This window comes from Brachyhypopomus gauderio, chromosome 5 (genome assembly GCF_052324685.1).
Source record: "Brachyhypopomus gauderio isolate BG-103 chromosome 5, BGAUD_0.2, whole genome shotgun sequence".
NCBI classification, from domain to species: Eukaryota; Metazoa; Chordata; class Actinopteri; order Gymnotiformes; family Hypopomidae; genus Brachyhypopomus; species Brachyhypopomus gauderio.
The window spans coordinates 18350323-18368243 of record NC_135215.1 but is presented as its reverse complement, the minus strand read 5'-3'; the positions used below and the strand labels follow the sequence as shown (position 1 = coordinate 18368243).

General features: G+C 45.6%; 1 protein-coding gene across 8 annotated transcripts in view; it reads right to left on the bottom strand.

The window, feature by feature from the left end:
- syngap1a (synaptic Ras GTPase activating protein 1a) overlaps positions 1-17921 on the bottom strand; it is an 83182-nt gene that overhangs the window by 26591 nt on the left and 38670 nt on the right. For 6 of the 8 annotated variants that reach the window (XM_077006191.1, XM_077006192.1, XM_077006193.1 and 3 more), the window contains 8 exons: positions 14150-14244; positions 12343-12464; positions 11613-11766; positions 11208-11306; positions 2889-3128; positions 2165-2500; positions 1833-1977; positions 1495-1639 (listed from right to left, as the gene is read on the bottom strand). In XM_077006191.1, coding sequence (XP_076862306.1) covers positions 1495-1639; positions 1833-1977; positions 2165-2500; positions 2889-3128; positions 11208-11306; positions 11613-11766; positions 12343-12464; positions 14150-14244 — 1336 coding nt within the window. Of the gene's footprint in view, positions 1-1494; positions 1640-1832; positions 1978-2164; positions 2501-2888; positions 3129-5789; positions 6891-7765; positions 7878-11207; positions 11307-11612; positions 11767-12342; positions 12465-14149; positions 14245-17921 lie in introns of those variants that run through there. The other 2 variants (XM_077006198.1, XM_077006197.1) reach the window with 2 other exon arrangements.

Genomic DNA, 17921 nt, shown 5'->3' with positions numbered 1-17921 from the left:
GTGTGCCACTAGCGAGTTAAAAGTTTTTTTGGGGGGGGCAAGTTTAAATTGTTGACCAGGGGGGCGGGGGGGCTTCCGCCGAGCAGAGCGTTGAGGAGCGATTTCGATTGGAGGATCATGCTCTATTTTTTTTATATATTTATTTTTTTGCTGATGCTGGTCCAGCGTGTCGCATGCCAGGGATTATGCCTCGGCGTGCCAACAGTGGCACGCGTGCCATAGGTTGCCGACTCCTGGTCTACGCTGTTCTTGCTCTTTTGTGTGTATCATGTAACGCATCTTCTTCCTTCAATGACAAATTCCTAAGTTCCTAAACATATATTTGTTGTTTACCTGATGTGGAGAAATCTCTGATGCATTATATTTCTCTATTTTATAGCTACATTTACAATAAAGTACTTCCACTCTCTTATGAAGCTCTAAATGGATTCTAGTTGCTAAGTTACCACAGTTTGAATGTACACGTTGCCAATTATTATCCTCAGCACCGGCTTCAGTCACAGGGTGCAAATCCTGTACCAGAATTCACAGCAACAGTCCCACAGCTGTGCAGTTAGATTTGCTGTCAGAGAGCCAGGCTCACACTATCTCCATCCCTAAGTCCAGGTGAAGAACCTAAACAAAGCCTGTTCAGTTAGGCACTGGGGAACATGTGGATCCAGGAGTTTGTGGATGTAGAGGTTCCTGGAACGTTACCCTTTTACAGTGGTTCCTCCAGCGCCCTTCTTGACTACTCCTGAGCCGTTGGCGTACGTGCATCCATCTGCTACACTGAGCAGTATTTCCCGAATCCTCCTGCTACCCGATACCTCGCCTGGATGTTCCAAATTCCACTATCGCATTCTGTTGAAATGCCTAACTACCATGATATGTAATTAGCCTCAGGAACTGCAGAGCGTACATGTGAGTTTTAACACTGGCTTAGTTTAAGGGATTTTTCTCTGCATATCTCTGCACTGCTTTAATCTGACAATTATGGACGATTATAATTTTGACAGTTGGTGTTGCTCAGTGGAGGATGGAATACTCTTTTGAGTTTCTGATCCTCTTATAATTTCTCTGTCATGATGTTTTAGAGACATCCTTTGCTACTGTCGCTCTCTGGTTTTTCACGGGCTCAGACCTCTAAAGGTCTTTGAATTGCCATTGTGCATAAAAGGTGCTTTATAAATAAACCTGTATTACCTTGTCTGTAGTTTGTGGCAAATTCACAAAATTACTCAAATTCTAAACAGAACAACAAATAAACAAAATTGAACGGAACTGAATAGAGCTGAATTTAAATGCTCAGTTAGTGTGTGAGGGCTTTCCAGTTGGTCAACACATTCACAGTTGGTCAGAGTGGAATGTCGTGCTAGTGCTAGAATGTGAGGATTGTGTAGTGTAAGATGGACATTAGGAACATTTGGGCTGCTAAGACTAAAAGCGATTTCAGGTCAGAAGTACAAACAGCATATCAGAGAGGCAGAGGCAGAGGCAGAGGGAGAAACTGACCAATGGGAGTTGATGATCTTGCAAAGTGCAAGTTCACTGCACATGCGTAGGTTGGCCTGATGGTCTGGAAGCATTGAGGGTGGAGTACGCATGGGGTCCACCTCGCAGTTCTCCTCTGACTCGTACAGCGCCCGAATAAACTCCCCTGAACATACACAAACCCTTCATCATCATCATTATCATTACACATAAATTCCCCCAACAAACAGGACATGTTTATCATCATCACCAGCATCATTCCCATTCAAATATATCCATGCAGTAAACAAAAGTTTTATCAATATTATTGGAATATCATGTTGAATAAATTCTGGAGATTTACTCATCTGACTACATACCAATAGTGTCTTTAAGGTATCGGTGTCCAACAAGTTTGAGGTACTCCTCTATGGCTTTGGTGGCCAGTGTGTTCTCCCTGAAGATCAGATGCTCTCGGTCGATAAAGCGATCCACTTCGGTCAGTGCCATATCTGAGAGAAAATCCTGCAAAAGAAAAAAATTATCTCAAGAAATCTGGCTATGATATTTCAACTGATTTCAACTGATTTCAGAAAACATACCCTAAACATATGTTTATTCAAATAGTGACATAGTTGTAACTATGACTGAACGTCTATGGCCAAAACCTGAAAGAATCCATAAGAAAAAAAAACGAAGTGACATCACAGACCTTGGCCTTGCCGGTGCTCTGCAGGATGTGCACGAGGGCGCAGGCCACCTCCTCCTTGCTCTTCACGCTCAGGAGCGGCTCCAGCACGGAGCACAGCGTGCGATAGTTATTCGTCACGTACTCCGCAAACTCCTTATACACCTCCATGGGCAGGATGCTCATGGTCTGGTAGCGCGACTTCAAACGCAGAGAGGCATTGATAACCTTGCCACCGCCCACACCTCCACCCTTGGCCAGCACGCTGGGCTGGATCACGGGGTACCACTGCTCCACAAACTGCCGGCCAGTGATGCTGGAGATGGGAATGCTGACCAAACCCAGATACGTGCTCTTCTCCTGTCGAGAACACAGACAAGCCAGTTATGGATGCGAACCATTGCTAGCTGCCTGCATGAGATGGCTTGTACTCATCTCCTATACTAAAATAGAGAAAAGTGGTGGGATGCTGTGAAGAAAATAGCATGTCAAGCACCTGTATCTCAAGCTGTTGATTATCCTGAAGTTATCTTGATAAAACTGAGGCATGATAACCTGTTGGCTAAGTAATGGAATGGCGAAGCTAACCATGGATGGAATGCATTCAGAAGAAGGCTAAGCTGCAACACTGCTAGCACCTAGAACCTGACGATAAGTCCTAACATTTCTAGCACCTGTAACCCTACTATAAATCATAACTGCTAGGACACTATGAAGCCCTAAGGGACAGCAAGGCTAGCAGTCAGACCTTGCGCCTTTTCTTGTCCGTTTCCTTGTAGAGGTGCAGTCGTAGGCTGCGGATGGCAGGGAGGTTGTTGAACTCGAAGTGCTCGCCCCAGAAGACGGTGTCGGTGCGAGGCTTGCTGGTGGTGCGTGCATACAGCATGTCGTCCAGACATAGTTCGCAGTAATAGCGCTTCTTAGGGGGTAGGTCCCGTGCCTCGATGATCCACAATTTAAGGACATTGTCCACCCGGCGACTGTTATCCTGCAAGAGTATCAGAACAATCAAGAAATATAAAACCTCACAGAGCACCAGTGGTTTTATAACATACAAAATGTTCAGCTCTCCCATAATGAGCAACGACGCAAACTACTGTATATAAGCCACAACCAGCAGAGAGTTTATGGAAAAGCATCGTCCCTGATTTAATCTTCGCCCAAAAAAGGGGTTATATTGCTAGCAATGATTCACAGTTCTGATGAGTCAGTTATGCGAAAGAGATAATGCCATCCTTCCCTTCCACGTGTTGTTTACTGTTAGTAATATTTTGGGTGAATAATCCTTTGAATCAGTGAGCTTTCTAATAAGCACTCCCAGTTGGTCATCAAATTCTGAGAGATTTTATATACAGACAAAAAATAAAAATAATAATAATAAACTTTATACAGCACTTGGTGATCGATGTTCACAAAGTACTTTAAACAACTGAAACAAATAAAGATAAAAAGAGACAAAAAAGGTAAAAAGCAATAATCAAAATAAATAAATGAAAAACACTCAAACTAAAATATAAAACTAAAAAATACAACAGCAATATGGCTGCAGTATTTTAACAACATCCTGCATTTGCATGCACACATGATGGTGATAAAGGCTGACAAAAGACAATAAGATTTTATTACATAAGTTTTAAACCTTCATGACAAACTAATCAAAATTTCAGCCTCACAGGTAATCCATCTGTGCACAAGGGCAACCTTAGTATGAAAACATATCCAAGTCTCCAAGTGCATATGGGAGATTCTTCACAATCTTTAATGTCTTGCACGTTTAGCATCATTTGAATCCATCTTGGATTCAACACATTTTTCTCGTCGATCTACACTCAATACTTTATAGTGACAAAGCAAAAATGCTTTGGAATGCTTAGTAAACAGCAAAAAAAAAAATCTTCCATTTATGTAAGTCATCAGAACCTTCACATAGGACTCTGATAAACTCTGGTTGGTCTTGCTGGGAGTGATCCTCCGAGCCTGGTGCCCATCTTTCTACTGGAAGGATCTCACTTCTTGGCAGAATCACTCAAACTCAGTTTGCTTGGTGGCCAAATCTAGCAGGACTGTCAGTGGTTCCAAACTTCTGCTATTTGAGACTGACGGAGACTCTAGAACTCATGTACACTTTCAATCCCCGGATCTTCCCTAGATCTGTACAGTGACACAATCCTGTCATATTTCTTTCATCCTTATCTCAATCTCAACAGTTTGGGTTTCAATCTGACATAAATCCATACATCATAAATTGTGAGCCCTTATATAGACAGGTGTGTGCCATTCGTAATTATGTCCAAACAATTAATTTAATTAACAAATCAGTTCATTTAATTAACCAATCAATTCCTTGAAGTATTACAAAGAAGTAGGGCACACCACAGCTCAACTGCAAGTGTCAGAACAAATAAATTGAATATTTGAGAATTAAACATTTCCAAAACATTCCAGTAAAATTTTTGCTTCGTCTTTATGGAATGTTGTTTGTAGACTGATCAGGGGGAAAATGTGTTGAATCTATGTTAACATGGGTCTGAAACACCAAACTACAGACAACTTTCAACATTCACTGCAAGTTTTTTTGTTTATTTTTAAAGTGAGTCTGGGTTTTGTCTGGGTTTGCATGAGTTTTTCTGGGTTCATAATGACAAAATGCACTCTCTCACTAGAGAGAATGTTATTCAACTACATTCATAATCTTAACAGCCAATGAGGGAGAGTCCTAATGTAATTGTTATAACATTATAATATTTGATATTTTATATAGCAAAAGAATGACCCATAGGCTTCCATCATCTCAACCTGTTTTTTTCTGAAGCAAGGAGAAGCAAGTGTTTCAATAAAAAAGTCATTAATTTTAAAACACATTAGTCCCACTGTAACGGTGGGGCTGTAGTATCATAGAGGGGCGGACACACATGCGAAGCAGAGCGTACGATCTTAGTGGGGTTTATTACATGTTTGACATGGCCTGAGGACACGCGAGTTGCACGTGAGCGACGAGGCATGATAAACAGAACACACACTTGAATTCAGACAGCAGAAACGACAAAGGTGCTAGACCGGACTAAACACAAGAGTACAACTAACAGTTGCATACACTGACATGAACAGGAATACGTGAAGCAAGAAACAACCATACACGAACACGAAAACTAAATACAAACAGAACGAAGAGAACTTACTAACAGCACAAGGGATCGTACATGAACAAGATACACGCACTCTAGACAAACCTGTAACACAAACCACGTTATCGAACTACATGAACAAGCAACACGCACTCCAACAAACCTGTAACATAAACTATGGAGACAAACTACATGAACTAGATACACGCACTCTAGACAAACCTGTAACATAAACCACGTTATCGAACTACATGAACAAGCAACACGCACTCCAACAAACCTGTAACATAAACTATGGAGACAAACTACATGAACTAGATACACGCACTCAAACAAACCCTAAACATCGACCACGTTGCAGAACTACATTAACAAGCAACACGCACTCAAACAAACCCATGACGTAAACCACGTTACACAACACTGAGACCCAACATACCGAAAACCCAAAACACCATAAACCGTAAGTAAACTCGAAGGTAGAAGAAACACAACAACCAAAGAATGACCAGGAGCTGAAATACCGATAATGATGCCCGAAGGTAAGTAGTGACATAGGTTGTATATATACCCACACATACTCATTGAACACTATGATTGTCTAACACGGTACAGCTGGACAGGGAGGGGGCGTGACAACGTAAAAACAACGAGGTACAAGAAAGGGGCGGAGCCAGACATGACAGAACCCCCCCACAAAGGCGCACTCCACCAGGGTGCGCACACAAGAAACCGAAAACCCCCGCCAAAAGAAAACCACCCACCAATGACCAGAAACCAAAACAGGAACGAAGCAACACAAAAACAACCACACAACCAGGCAGAACAAGGACAATCAATGAGGGGAACCATACTCTAGGACACAGGATCAGCCAAACAAGAGAATGCAGACACAGAAGATTTGGGGGTAGGACCAGACACGAATGACAGATGTGGGAGGATAGTAGCTGACGAACCAGGGACCGAAACCGAAAACACAGACGGGCAAGAAGAAGCAGGGACCGGACCAGTGCGTGACTCAGGACCAGAACCAGACCGGAGAACAGGACTGGCAACACGAGAGGCAGAAAACACTGAGGTAAGTATATGACACACGACATGAATGGGCACAGGAACAAGATGGGTTACATAACGAGCAAGACACATAACCACCGGAACAGAGACGATGACACCAGCCACTGGGACAGGCATAGGAACACACACAGACACTGGTATAACAGCACTAACTGGGACCAATACAAATCCTGGAACAGGCGATGAGAAAAGAGGCATAGTCCTTGGGTCGAAACCTATAGGGAGCTCAGACTCACTCAGAGTCTCTCGGGTAGTCTGGTGGGCCTCTGCAGGCCTAAACAGTGTTTCTGCAGCGGGCAGGTAACCCTTGAGCACAGGCCGTGTGGTCCTCTCGACCAGTCCCAAGCCAACATGGACCGCAGTAGCAGGTACGGACCCTTTCCGGGCCTCCGAGTCCAATGCTGACCCCCTCTGAGCCGCGCGAACAGGCTGCGGCAACAGCGGTGGCGGTGACCCCGTCCGGGTTGCAGGAACAGGCGCCGGCGTGGACGACCCCTCCTGGGTCGCGGGAACAGGCGCCGGCGTGGACGACCCCTCCTGGGTCGCGGGAACAGGCGCCGGCGTGGACGACCCCTCCTGGGTCGCGGGAACAGGCGCCGGCGTGGACGACCCCTCCTGGGTCGCGGGAACAGGCGCCGGCGTGGACGACCCCTCCTGGGTCGCGGGAACAGGCGCCGGCGTGGACGACCTCTCCTGGGTCGCGGGAACAGGCGCCGGCGTGGACGACCTCTCCTGGGTCGCGGGAACAGGCGCCGGCGTGGACGACCTCTCCTGGGTCGTCGGGACAGCAGCCGGCGAGGACGACCTCTCCTGGGTCGTCGGTACAGCAGCCGGCGAGGATGACCTCTCCTGGGCCGTCGGTACAGCAGCCGGCGAGGACGACCTCTCCTGGGCCGTCGGTACAGCAGCCGGCGAGGACGACCTCTCCTGGGCCGTCGGTACAGCAGCCGGCGAGGACGACCTTTCCTGGGTCGCCAGGACAGGAACAGGCGGGGTCCGCCGGCGGGCAGCGGGAACAGGCGGGGTCCGCCGGCGGGCAGCGGGAACAGGCGGGGTCCGCCGGCGGGCAGCGGGAACAGGCGGGGTCCGCCGGCGGGCAGCGGGAACAGGCGGGGTCCGCCGGCGGGCAGCGGGAACAGGCGGGGTCCGCCGGCGGGCAGCGGGAACAGGCGGGGTCCGCCGGCGGGCAGCGGGAACAGGCGGGGTCCGCCGACGGGCAGCGGGAACAGGCGGGGTCCGCCGACGGGCAGCGGGAACTGGCGGCGCTGGCGTCAACCCCGTCCGGGGCGTGAGAACTGGCGAAGCAGGAACCGGCAGCATCGGCGTCGAACCCCTCCGGGTAGCAGGAACAGGCGGCGATGGCTCAGACCTACAAGGCAAGGGAACAGGTGCAGACCCCTCCTGGGTCTGTGGCACACTCGCCAACCTTTCCGTGGCCTCACACACGCAGGCAGGCCACTCCGGGACCTCTGGCGCGGACGCAGGACACTCGTGGACCTCTGGCGCGGACGCAGGACACTCGTGGACCTCTGGCGCGGACGCAGGACACTCGTGGACCTCTGGCGCGGACGCAGGACACTCGTGGACCTCTGGCGCGGACGCAGGACACTCGTGGACCTCTGGCGCGGACGCAGGACACTCGTGGACCTCTGGCGCGGACGCAGGACACTCGTGGACCTCTGGCGCGGACGCTGGCGAAGCAGGAACCGGCGGCGCTGGCGTAGGCAGGGCGTCAGGCGTAGGCAGGGCGTCAGGCGTAGGCAGGGCGGCCAACGGAGCGCTGGAGAACCATCCAGCCCTAAAGGCTGCTACCTCCTCAGGGTTGGACCAATCGCGTTTCCATTGCTTAGCGTTGTATGTACCAAACCGAGCCCGGAGCAGTCCAAAGAATCCCTCCAAGGTTCTCATTTCCTCTGCTCTCTTTGTCATTAATATATGTGCCCATTGTAGAGCTGTTCCTTCAAGGAATTGTAACAGAAATCTAACCTTTACAAAACCTGGTGGCTCTGGGCACAGTAGAGAGGCAAAAAACAAACTGCTTTGCAGAATAAACCCCTCCAGGGGTCCCTCCCCATTATACACATGGGGTGGGCTAATCGACGACGGCAAATCGAACGGTATGCCGTTCTGTAGCCTGTAGTGGAGATCCACAGGAAACATGTTAAACTGAATCGTCTTGTACGTATGGTTCAGGAAGTACAGTCTCGTGATACTCGCTCGCTGTGTCCTTACTAGGGGCATCATTCTGTAACGGTGGGGCTGTAGTATCATAGAGGGGCGGACACACATGCGAAGCAGAGCGTACGATCTTAGTGGGGTTTATTACATGTTTGACATGGCCTGAGGACACGCGAGTTGCACGTGAGCGACGAGGCATGATAAACAGAACACACACTTGAATTCAGACAGCAGAAACGACAAAGGTGCTAGACCGGACTAAACACAAGAGTACAACTAACAGTTGCATACACTGACATGAACAGGAATACGTGAAGCAAGAAACAACCATACACGAACACGAAAACTAAATACAAACAGAACGAAGAGAACTTACTAACAGCACAAGGGATCGTACATGAACAAGATACACGCACTCTAGACAAACCTGTAACACAAACCACGTTATCGAACTACATGAACAAGCAACACGCACTCCAACAAACCTGTAACATAAACTATGGAGACAAACTACATGAACTAGATTCACGCACTCTAGACAAACCTGTAACATAAACCACGTTATCGAACTACATGAACAAGCAACACGCACTCCAACAAACCTGTAACATAAACTATGGAGACAAACTACATGAACTAGATACACGCACTCAAACAAACCCTAAACATCGACCACGTTGCAGAACTACATTAACAAGCAACACGCACTCAAACAAACCCATGACGTAAACCACGTTACACAACACTGAGACCCAACATACCGAAAACCCAAAACACCATAAACCGTAAGTAAACTCGAAGGTAGAAGAAACACAACAACCAAAGAATGACCAGGAGCTGAAATACCGATAATGATGCCCGAAGGTAAGTAGTGACATAGGTTGTATATATACCCACACATACTCATTGAACACTATGATTGTCTAACACGGTACAGCTGGACAGGGAGGGGGCGTGACAACGTAAAAACAACGAGGTACAAGAAAGGGGCGGAGCCAGACATGACACCCACTGAGAATTGTGGTGTTGTACACGAGAGATCACAGTTGTTCTTACTCTTATAGTTTGCTTCTTGCTTCATGGAAGCCAGCAGATGATGTTTCAGGAACACTGACCACTCAGCAGTTCCAAATCCATCTGTGTTGTTTGAAACTCCTCATAATACCACTTATTATGAAAACATAATAGTCAAATTTATTTATATAGTGCTTTTTACAACACATGTTGTCACAAAGCAGCTTTACAATTGTATGGGTCCAGATCCCCAATGAGCAAGGAAAAACCCCCTATGAAACAATTGTGCATTTTTCAAACGTTAAATAGTGAACTAGATCATCTAAAGTAGCTAACATGTCTCATAAGTAGCGGACTAACCTACATAACTCAACTCCGTAAATTTAAACGACATCTGAAAGCGATATTACACTTTACATTTACACTTTACATTTACACTTTACTTTGTACTCACTTATAATATACTTATAATAATACCACTTATTATGAAAACACAAGGAATATTACAGGCCATTTGTCCATTGGGCAAAATGCATTTTGAAGGCTGAGCAGAGGTTTTATTGACTGATGGATACTTTCAGACATTTCATGTGGAAAATCTCTTTTGGTTTCCTGGGCTTTGCTGGAATTCATTCAATTAAATTCGATTACACTTTAATTGGATTTTATTATGGAGCTTTCAACAGCATGCACTGTTTCAAAGCAACCTTACAGGAACACAGGCCCAGACCTCTAGCCCCTCAACAGCAGGAAGATGTTTTGGCAGTATAAAGAAATCTTGAGCAGAGCCAAAGTCAGAAAAACACATCTTCCACTGGACAGCATTAATTCAGAAATCCATAGTAATAGACGGGAAAGAGATAAGGAGCTCAGTGTGACTCTGTGAAGTTACTGTACACTGGGATAATTTGTCGGGATCACAGTTTGACATTTATCTGAAATCCCTGTTATTCTGGAAGGGCACACAGTGAAGGGTTCCAGTGTCAGGTAAAACACTGTAAACATGTAACATTGTTTTACAATGTAACACTGTAAACATTGTAAACATGTAACAACATTTTGTAGACCCCCCAATATGACAGACACGGAGAGAACTGCATTCTCCCAAAACAAGTGGAATAAAGTTTCCAAGTCAAACCTTAATCACTTTTCAGTATAACTAGTCAGTATATCACAGACAGTCATGACATATTTCAATGAATTACCATATGGTTCCTTGTGTTTTGACAGGCAATGCTGATCTAGGCTGTCAGCGTGCGTTCTGCTAGGTGACGCTGCTCTAGGCCATCAGCATGTGTTCTGACAGGTTCTGACAGGCGGTGCTGCACTAGGCCGTTAGCATGTGTTCTGATTGGTGATGCTGCTCTGATTGGTGATGCTGCCCTAGCCCGTTAGCATGTGTTCTGATTGGTGATGCTGCTCTAGGCCATAAGCATGTATTCTGATTGGTGATGCTGCTCTAGGCCATTAGCATGTGTTCTGATTGGTGATGCTGCTCTAGGCCATAAGCATGTATTCTGATTGGTGATGCTGCTCTAGGCCATTAGCATGTGTTCTGATTGGTGATGCTGCTCTAGGCCATAAGCATGTATTCTGATTGGTGATGCTGCTCTAGGCCATTAGCATGTGTTCTGATTGGTGATGCTGCTCTAGGCCGTAACCATGGCACTTCCCACCTTGTTGGGTTTAACTGCTCGCTGCAGGTTCTCAATCCACTTGTCCCTCTCGGCAGCCGAACGGCAGGCGAAACACTTCGTGCCTGATGCAGTTGTCACCTGAAGGTCGCATGCACACACAAATACATACACACACAAACACAGGACAAATGTCACTCAGAGATACAGGACAAAGGTCATGTGCACATGGTTAGCTGTGAACCTGGTCAATATCTTCTTGGCCACAGACTAAGACCAGACCAAGACCAAGAATACTTCATCATTCCCAGTATCCCAGCATTCCCAGAATATCAGATGGCCTAAATATAATCCAGTTTGATTAAAGTATCACAAACAAGATCCTTTTTGTCTGTTGGCTTATGATCTGGAAATAGCATTCGTTTGGATTTTGGTCTGGCCACCCACCTCAAAGCAGTACTCCTGGCCGAGTATGCTGGAGTGGACGGGTTTGATGATAGCGTCCTCATCCAGAGTGAGGTCCAGCGCCTCGGCCGCACTGCTCGGGGACAGCAGAGACTCATGGGAGTGAGACTCCTTGAAGCTCTGCATCAGACGCGTTCTGCAGATGAGAGGGGGGTGAACGAGAAAAATGGAGGAAGATATGAGAAAGTTATGAGAATGTAAAAGGTTAAAGAAAGACAGAGCGAGAGGATGGATGAGAACCCAGAGCACTTTGGAGTGGTGTTGCGTGGGGTTGTGGTGCTGGTGATGGATCTTTCAGGGCTTTTTATGGACCGCCTGAAGAAGCGGATATCTGGGCCAAAAAGCTGAAGGGAGCCTTGGACTTCACTCAAGTGGCTCTGTGACCCAGAGGTCAGGTAAACATTGGCAGGTCTGCATTAGTGCGTAGCCAGTGTTTACTACTGTTTAAGTCATGGCAGCAGACTCCCTCACATGAGGCTGTTGGGCAGATGCCTGGACATTAAGGGTTTATTATTATTATTATTATTATTATTGTTGTTGTTGTTATTATTATTTTATTATTATTTTTAGCCATGAAAGGTAGTAATGGAAGGTTACTGCTTTCTGTGTGTGTGTGTGTGTGTGTGTGTGTGTGTGTGTGTGTGTGTGTGTGTGTGTGTGTGTGTGTGTGTGTGTGTGTGTGTGTGTGTGTGTGTTTGTGTGCTTCTCGTACCTCTCCTGGTCAGCACTGCGGAATCGTGGGAGAATCATGTGGCGGAAGCTTCCAGTACGATCAAGTTTGGGCTGGCTCTTTGCTCGCTTAATTGAGCTTTTCAGACGGCGGCTAAGAAAACTCTGATCAAATGGACAGACATGTGAGAGAGAGAAAGACACGGCATGCTTGGTTTGGTCATACTGCATAAAATGGTTCGCTACAGTAATTGCAAGCTGGAGCAGAAAGGCTGAGCTAAGCTAAGTCTTTCGGTCTCCGGGGCTTCAACCGCCCCATATTACAAAACCCACCACAAAGGAAAGGAAGGAAACAGCACAGAAAGACTCATTACTCCTGACAAGACATGGAGACTTTCCTACAAACACTGCCAGCCCCCAGAGGAGAGCAAAGTGGAACACAAGCAAACCATTTCAGTAAAATGATGCAAAAAGGGTGTTGTGCTGGGGCCAAATGCCCTGTAGGAGGGAGGCGCATCCTTAATGAGGAAATTACAGCTGATATAGTGCATGAGAAAGTTAGAAGCAGCACACACCTCTGGTCAACTTAATGATACTACATGATAATTTGGTGATTGATTTATTGATTGATTGATTTATTGATTGAATTAAACTTTGTATTTATGAGTAACAATGCATTTTCCTTTCAGAGTAAAGAATCATCTACTCTAAGGGCTGTTGGTAATGAGGTTCAGATCGTTCCTGTTTTAGCCTTTCCAGTAAGTGGAAAAGTACATTCTACCACAAGATGGCGCAGTAACTGAATCAGTTCACGAGCTGTTTCTGGCCTGGTGACTCATACTCAGATACTGCCTACGCTCTCGCTCTTGCTCTCTTTCTTTCCTTCTTTTCAACTACCTCTGTCCATCTTTCTCTCTCTCCCCATCTTACTCACTCGTCTGTCCATCTCTCTCTCTTTCTGCTGTCTTTTTCTGTCTCTCTTTGTCTTCCTCCATCTTTCTCTCCGGCTGTCTCTCCCACTCTGGAAGCGGTGCGGTTTGGTCATGCGTGTTTAACAGCACCTGCTCTCCCGTAGGCTGCAGCCTCAGTCCAACATCGTGTCGGCACTGGCTATAATTATCGCATCTAAAGCACTAAACAGAGCTAAACAGAACTCTTTCGAACAACTCCAGGCAAACTCAGTGGGCGGGTTCAGCTATGACCTCATTAAAAGCCATTTTTTAGCAGAGACAGATGGAGGGCAGATGCAGTTTAGCAGATCCACATCGCCTCAAACGGGCTCTGTCACTTCCACATTCCTACACTCAAATCCTAAAGATAAAACTTTCCACTACCTTCCCCTTCACAAAACGCAGGTGCAAAAATAGGAATTAGAAATATGATGGCACTGCACACTGTAGTGGTAGTGTTCCCCCACTCAGACTTTTTGAACAGGTGACAGCTGACAATCGGCTAGGTACGTGTGAATAGCTGGAAATCTTCAGTCTGGGAAGTCCTTGGAGATTCTGCACTGTTGTGTCAATCTCATGTACAAAATGATTTACAAGCTGTTGTGCATAAAATCTCTGTAGTGCTGACCTTACTGTGCTCAGAATCACAAAATAATGTGGACAAAAATAGTCCAAAAACACTTTTACCATGCAAATTATTTATCAAATTATCTTAATTATGATTTATATCTGTAGTGCTGGGCCATATGTAATAGAATCATTAATTGCAATCATATGCAATCAGATAATCAATGCAATCATGTAAATGTTGAGCGCAACCAGAATCAGAAGTAGGCAACGATCGCAGGGTGAGAGAGGTGGAGCCAATGGTACATGAAAGGCGGAGCTTGTGGTACTCACGGACTGACGGAATGGCTGTGGAGGAGCAGTGGGAGGGGTTTCCATGCTTCTCTGCCTCACTGTGGCAAAGCTCTTTCTACGAGCACGAGCGTGCTCTACAGAGAGAGAGAGAGAGAAAGAGAGAGAGAGAGGCAGGCTAATTGTTTGGCTTAGGGGGAAACAGGCAAAGGGCAAATGAGCAGCAGTAAGTTCTGGAGCTGAAAAGATCCAAAAATAGGCTACAAACACACACACACACACACACACACACACACACACACACACACACACACACACACACACACACACACACACACACACACATACATACACAAACACCTACAAAGCCTTTTTCAGCTTCGTCCCCCGTCCCCCCACCCAAATGCCACTCCCCCTTCATGTTTGTTGTCCTACATTTCCCCCAGGACTGGCACTAACCTTTTTCTTTTTATATATTTTCAGGAGCTATAAATACACAACCTTCTCCTCCCCACTCAGCACCTCCTCCTTCTCTCTCCCTCTCCCCATCTCCCCATGTCTCTCTCCCTCTCCCACGCACCTCTCTTTTACATAATTCCAGTAGTGCTGTCTCTCTCTCTCTGTCTTTCTCCCTCTCTCTCTCTCTGTTTAACTCTCTCTCGCCCCCCTTCTTCACAGCTCCACCCACTGTCATGTCTTTCCCGTGTGTCTTGTCTTATAATGCTTTTTCTAAAAGAACACACATCCTATCAAATACAGTCTACACTAAAATTGAAATATTACATAAATTACAGTGCAACATTAACCAGTAATAAGGAGATCCAACAGCAGCATGACACTTCTCTCTCTCTCTCTCTCTCTCTCTCTCTCTCTCTCACACACACACACACACACACACACACACACACACACACACACACACACACACACTCCCTATTAACTTTTAAAAATGAATAAATTACAAAGCCCTGATCCTAGAGCAAGGTATACTGAACAAGTCTCTACAGCTCATTGTAACACTTTGGTCTGCATACACAGGTCTGTATTTATATATCATGTAATGAGACTTCAGACGTGTCCTTAAATCTGACTTCAAAAGTTCAAGTGACTTTTAACTTCCACTCTTAAACTAAACAAAAGCTAAATATATAGACAGATTGAGACAAAGAGGCAGAGATAGGCACTCCATATGTCAGTAGAAGCCATGCTGACTCATAAAGGAGAAAAGGAATATACCAATTCAGGATAGGAAATATGAGTCACACACACACACACTTCAGTTTTTGCTCCTTGGCTGGTTTTGTTTTCCCCAGCACCTCTTGTCCTGTTTCCCTGACTATCCGTCTCAGTGTGATTGATACGTAGGCTGTAGTTATCAGCTGCTTCCCTATTTCAACCTGAAATCATGTTTCTCATGTCCTAAGGAAAAGACCTACTGGTAGTTATTCAGAACTCCTCAGTGGTGGGTGCACGGTGAAGACTGAGTCATCTTAAATCTACAGAAACTGGCCTGGGTTGCTGATGTGCACGTCATCATCACCATCACCATCATCATCATCATCATCATCTGCCAGCATCACCATCATTGTTATTTCTTTTTTTTTACTTACATAAATGAATATATATATTTATATATACACACACCAGGTTTTATTTAAGAGCTACTCATACTTTAGACCTTTTCATGCACATGTGACAAGGTCATGATCACTACAAGATAACAATGATGTGAATCCCTTGTGCCAAAGAAGAAGGGCAGAAAGTGAACTTGAGTGGGCATGTGCTCAGAGTCACTAGCCCACGTCGGGGCAGAATGGTGTGGCCCATCCTCACAGAACACCAGGTGGCAACTTGACCTGCACAGGCTAAAGGCCGCCTGTCATTTTTCATAGCTGGAGCAATTCCTGCCATAAAACACATGTACAGAGCATCTGCAGGCATCTTACTGAGGCTGCTGTTTATGTAGGCTATGGTCACTTTGACCTCTGTGACAGCAAGGACAGGTTGAGGAAGTGCTTCTTGTGTCATGGGATATTGTATTTCAGAAACAGTGTGTCGGGGGTAGCGGTGATTGACGCAGAGAAGCTGGACCTCTGCACACAGGAGAAACCAGCAGGGAACTCAGCACAGTCTCCACTACTGATGCTCTGTGAAGCGTGGTGGAGCACTTCCTTTTGGAAACAGCTCTTTGCCCAAACTCACATTAAGACATGTATGTTCAGTAATTAGCACAAAATTGTCTACTTCAAAGCTGAGGAAAAAACTGATATGGCGCGATGAGTCACTGATCTTTTTTGATTTCTGCGGCTGGATTGGTTTTTGTTTTGAGAAAGCCAGAGAGAGTCTTCAACCCACACCGCCTGTTGTCAACTGTTCAGAGTGATAGTTGGTCCAACTGATTGTAATACATTGTTTAACATGGGCAGGAGAGTCTTTGACAACGGCTGTCTAGTTATAGATATAGTCATATATTGTCTGGGTTTTCCATTATATTGTTGGCTCTGTGGATCAACAAAGCACTAACACTAAAACACTCTGTGTTTCTTGATTTGTCTCACTGGTTCACATTGATGAAGCCCTTAACAGCAGTGTGCATGCACACACACACATGCACGTGCACACACAGTGCAACAGCTTTAAGCCCTTGTGTAAGAGTCAGTAATTAAAAGGAGATAAAGAAAAACCTGGACAGCTATACTGACCCTGCCAAGAGAGGAGTAGGGAATGAGAAAGGTGTGAATTACTGCCCCCTTTCTGTCCCTGACTGAATTGCACCCTCGGCAATGTTTGCAATCGACCCCCTAAAAGCAGCATGCAGGAACATTGCCTGCGAGATGAGTTTGGGAGGGGCAGTTTATATGGCACAGGAGAGAAGCCATTCACAGGATATGGGTGACTGTTTAGGGACAGATGTGGTCTGCTTCATCGTAGTGAAGGAGCCTAAATGAAGCTCCATGATGCTATTGGGACAGGCTCGTGTTCATTCTAAGAGATGAGACGCCTGTAACATCACTTCAGGGTGATGCATGTAACTAAAGGTGCAGCAGTGATGTCACAATAGTACAGAAATGACAATGCAGCAGCAAAGTTACAATTGTACAGAAATGACAATGGAGCAGTGATGTTACAATAAAACAGAAATTACAATGCAGCAGTGATGTCTCAATAGTACAATAATGGCAATGGGACAGTGATGTCACAATTGTACAGAAATGACAATAAAGCAGTGATGTCACAATTGTACAAAATTGACAATGGAGCACTGATGCTACAATAGAACAGAAATGACAATGAAGCAGTGAGGTCACAATAGTACAGAAATGGCAATGCAGCAGCAAAGTTACAATTGTACAGAAATGACAATTCAGCAGTGGTCACAAAAATACAGAAAAGACAATGAAGCAGTGATGTCACATTTGTACAGAAATGACAATGAAGCAGTGATGTCACAATAGTACAAAAATGACAATGGAGCAGTGATGTTACAATAAAACAGAAATTACAATGCAGCAGTGATGTCTCAATAGTACAATAATGGCAATAGGACAGTGATGTCACAATTGTACAGAAATGACAATAAAGCAGTGATGTCACAATAGGACAAAATTGACAATGGAGCAGTGATGTTACTATAGTACAGAAATTACAATGCGGCAGTGATGTCACAATAGTGCAGAAATGACAATGCAGCTGTGTCACAATAGTACAATAATGACAATGGGGCAGTGATGTTACAATAGTACAGAAATTACAGTGCAGTAGAGATGTTGTGATAGTACATAAATTACAAAAGAGCAGCAGTGAGGGGCAGTAA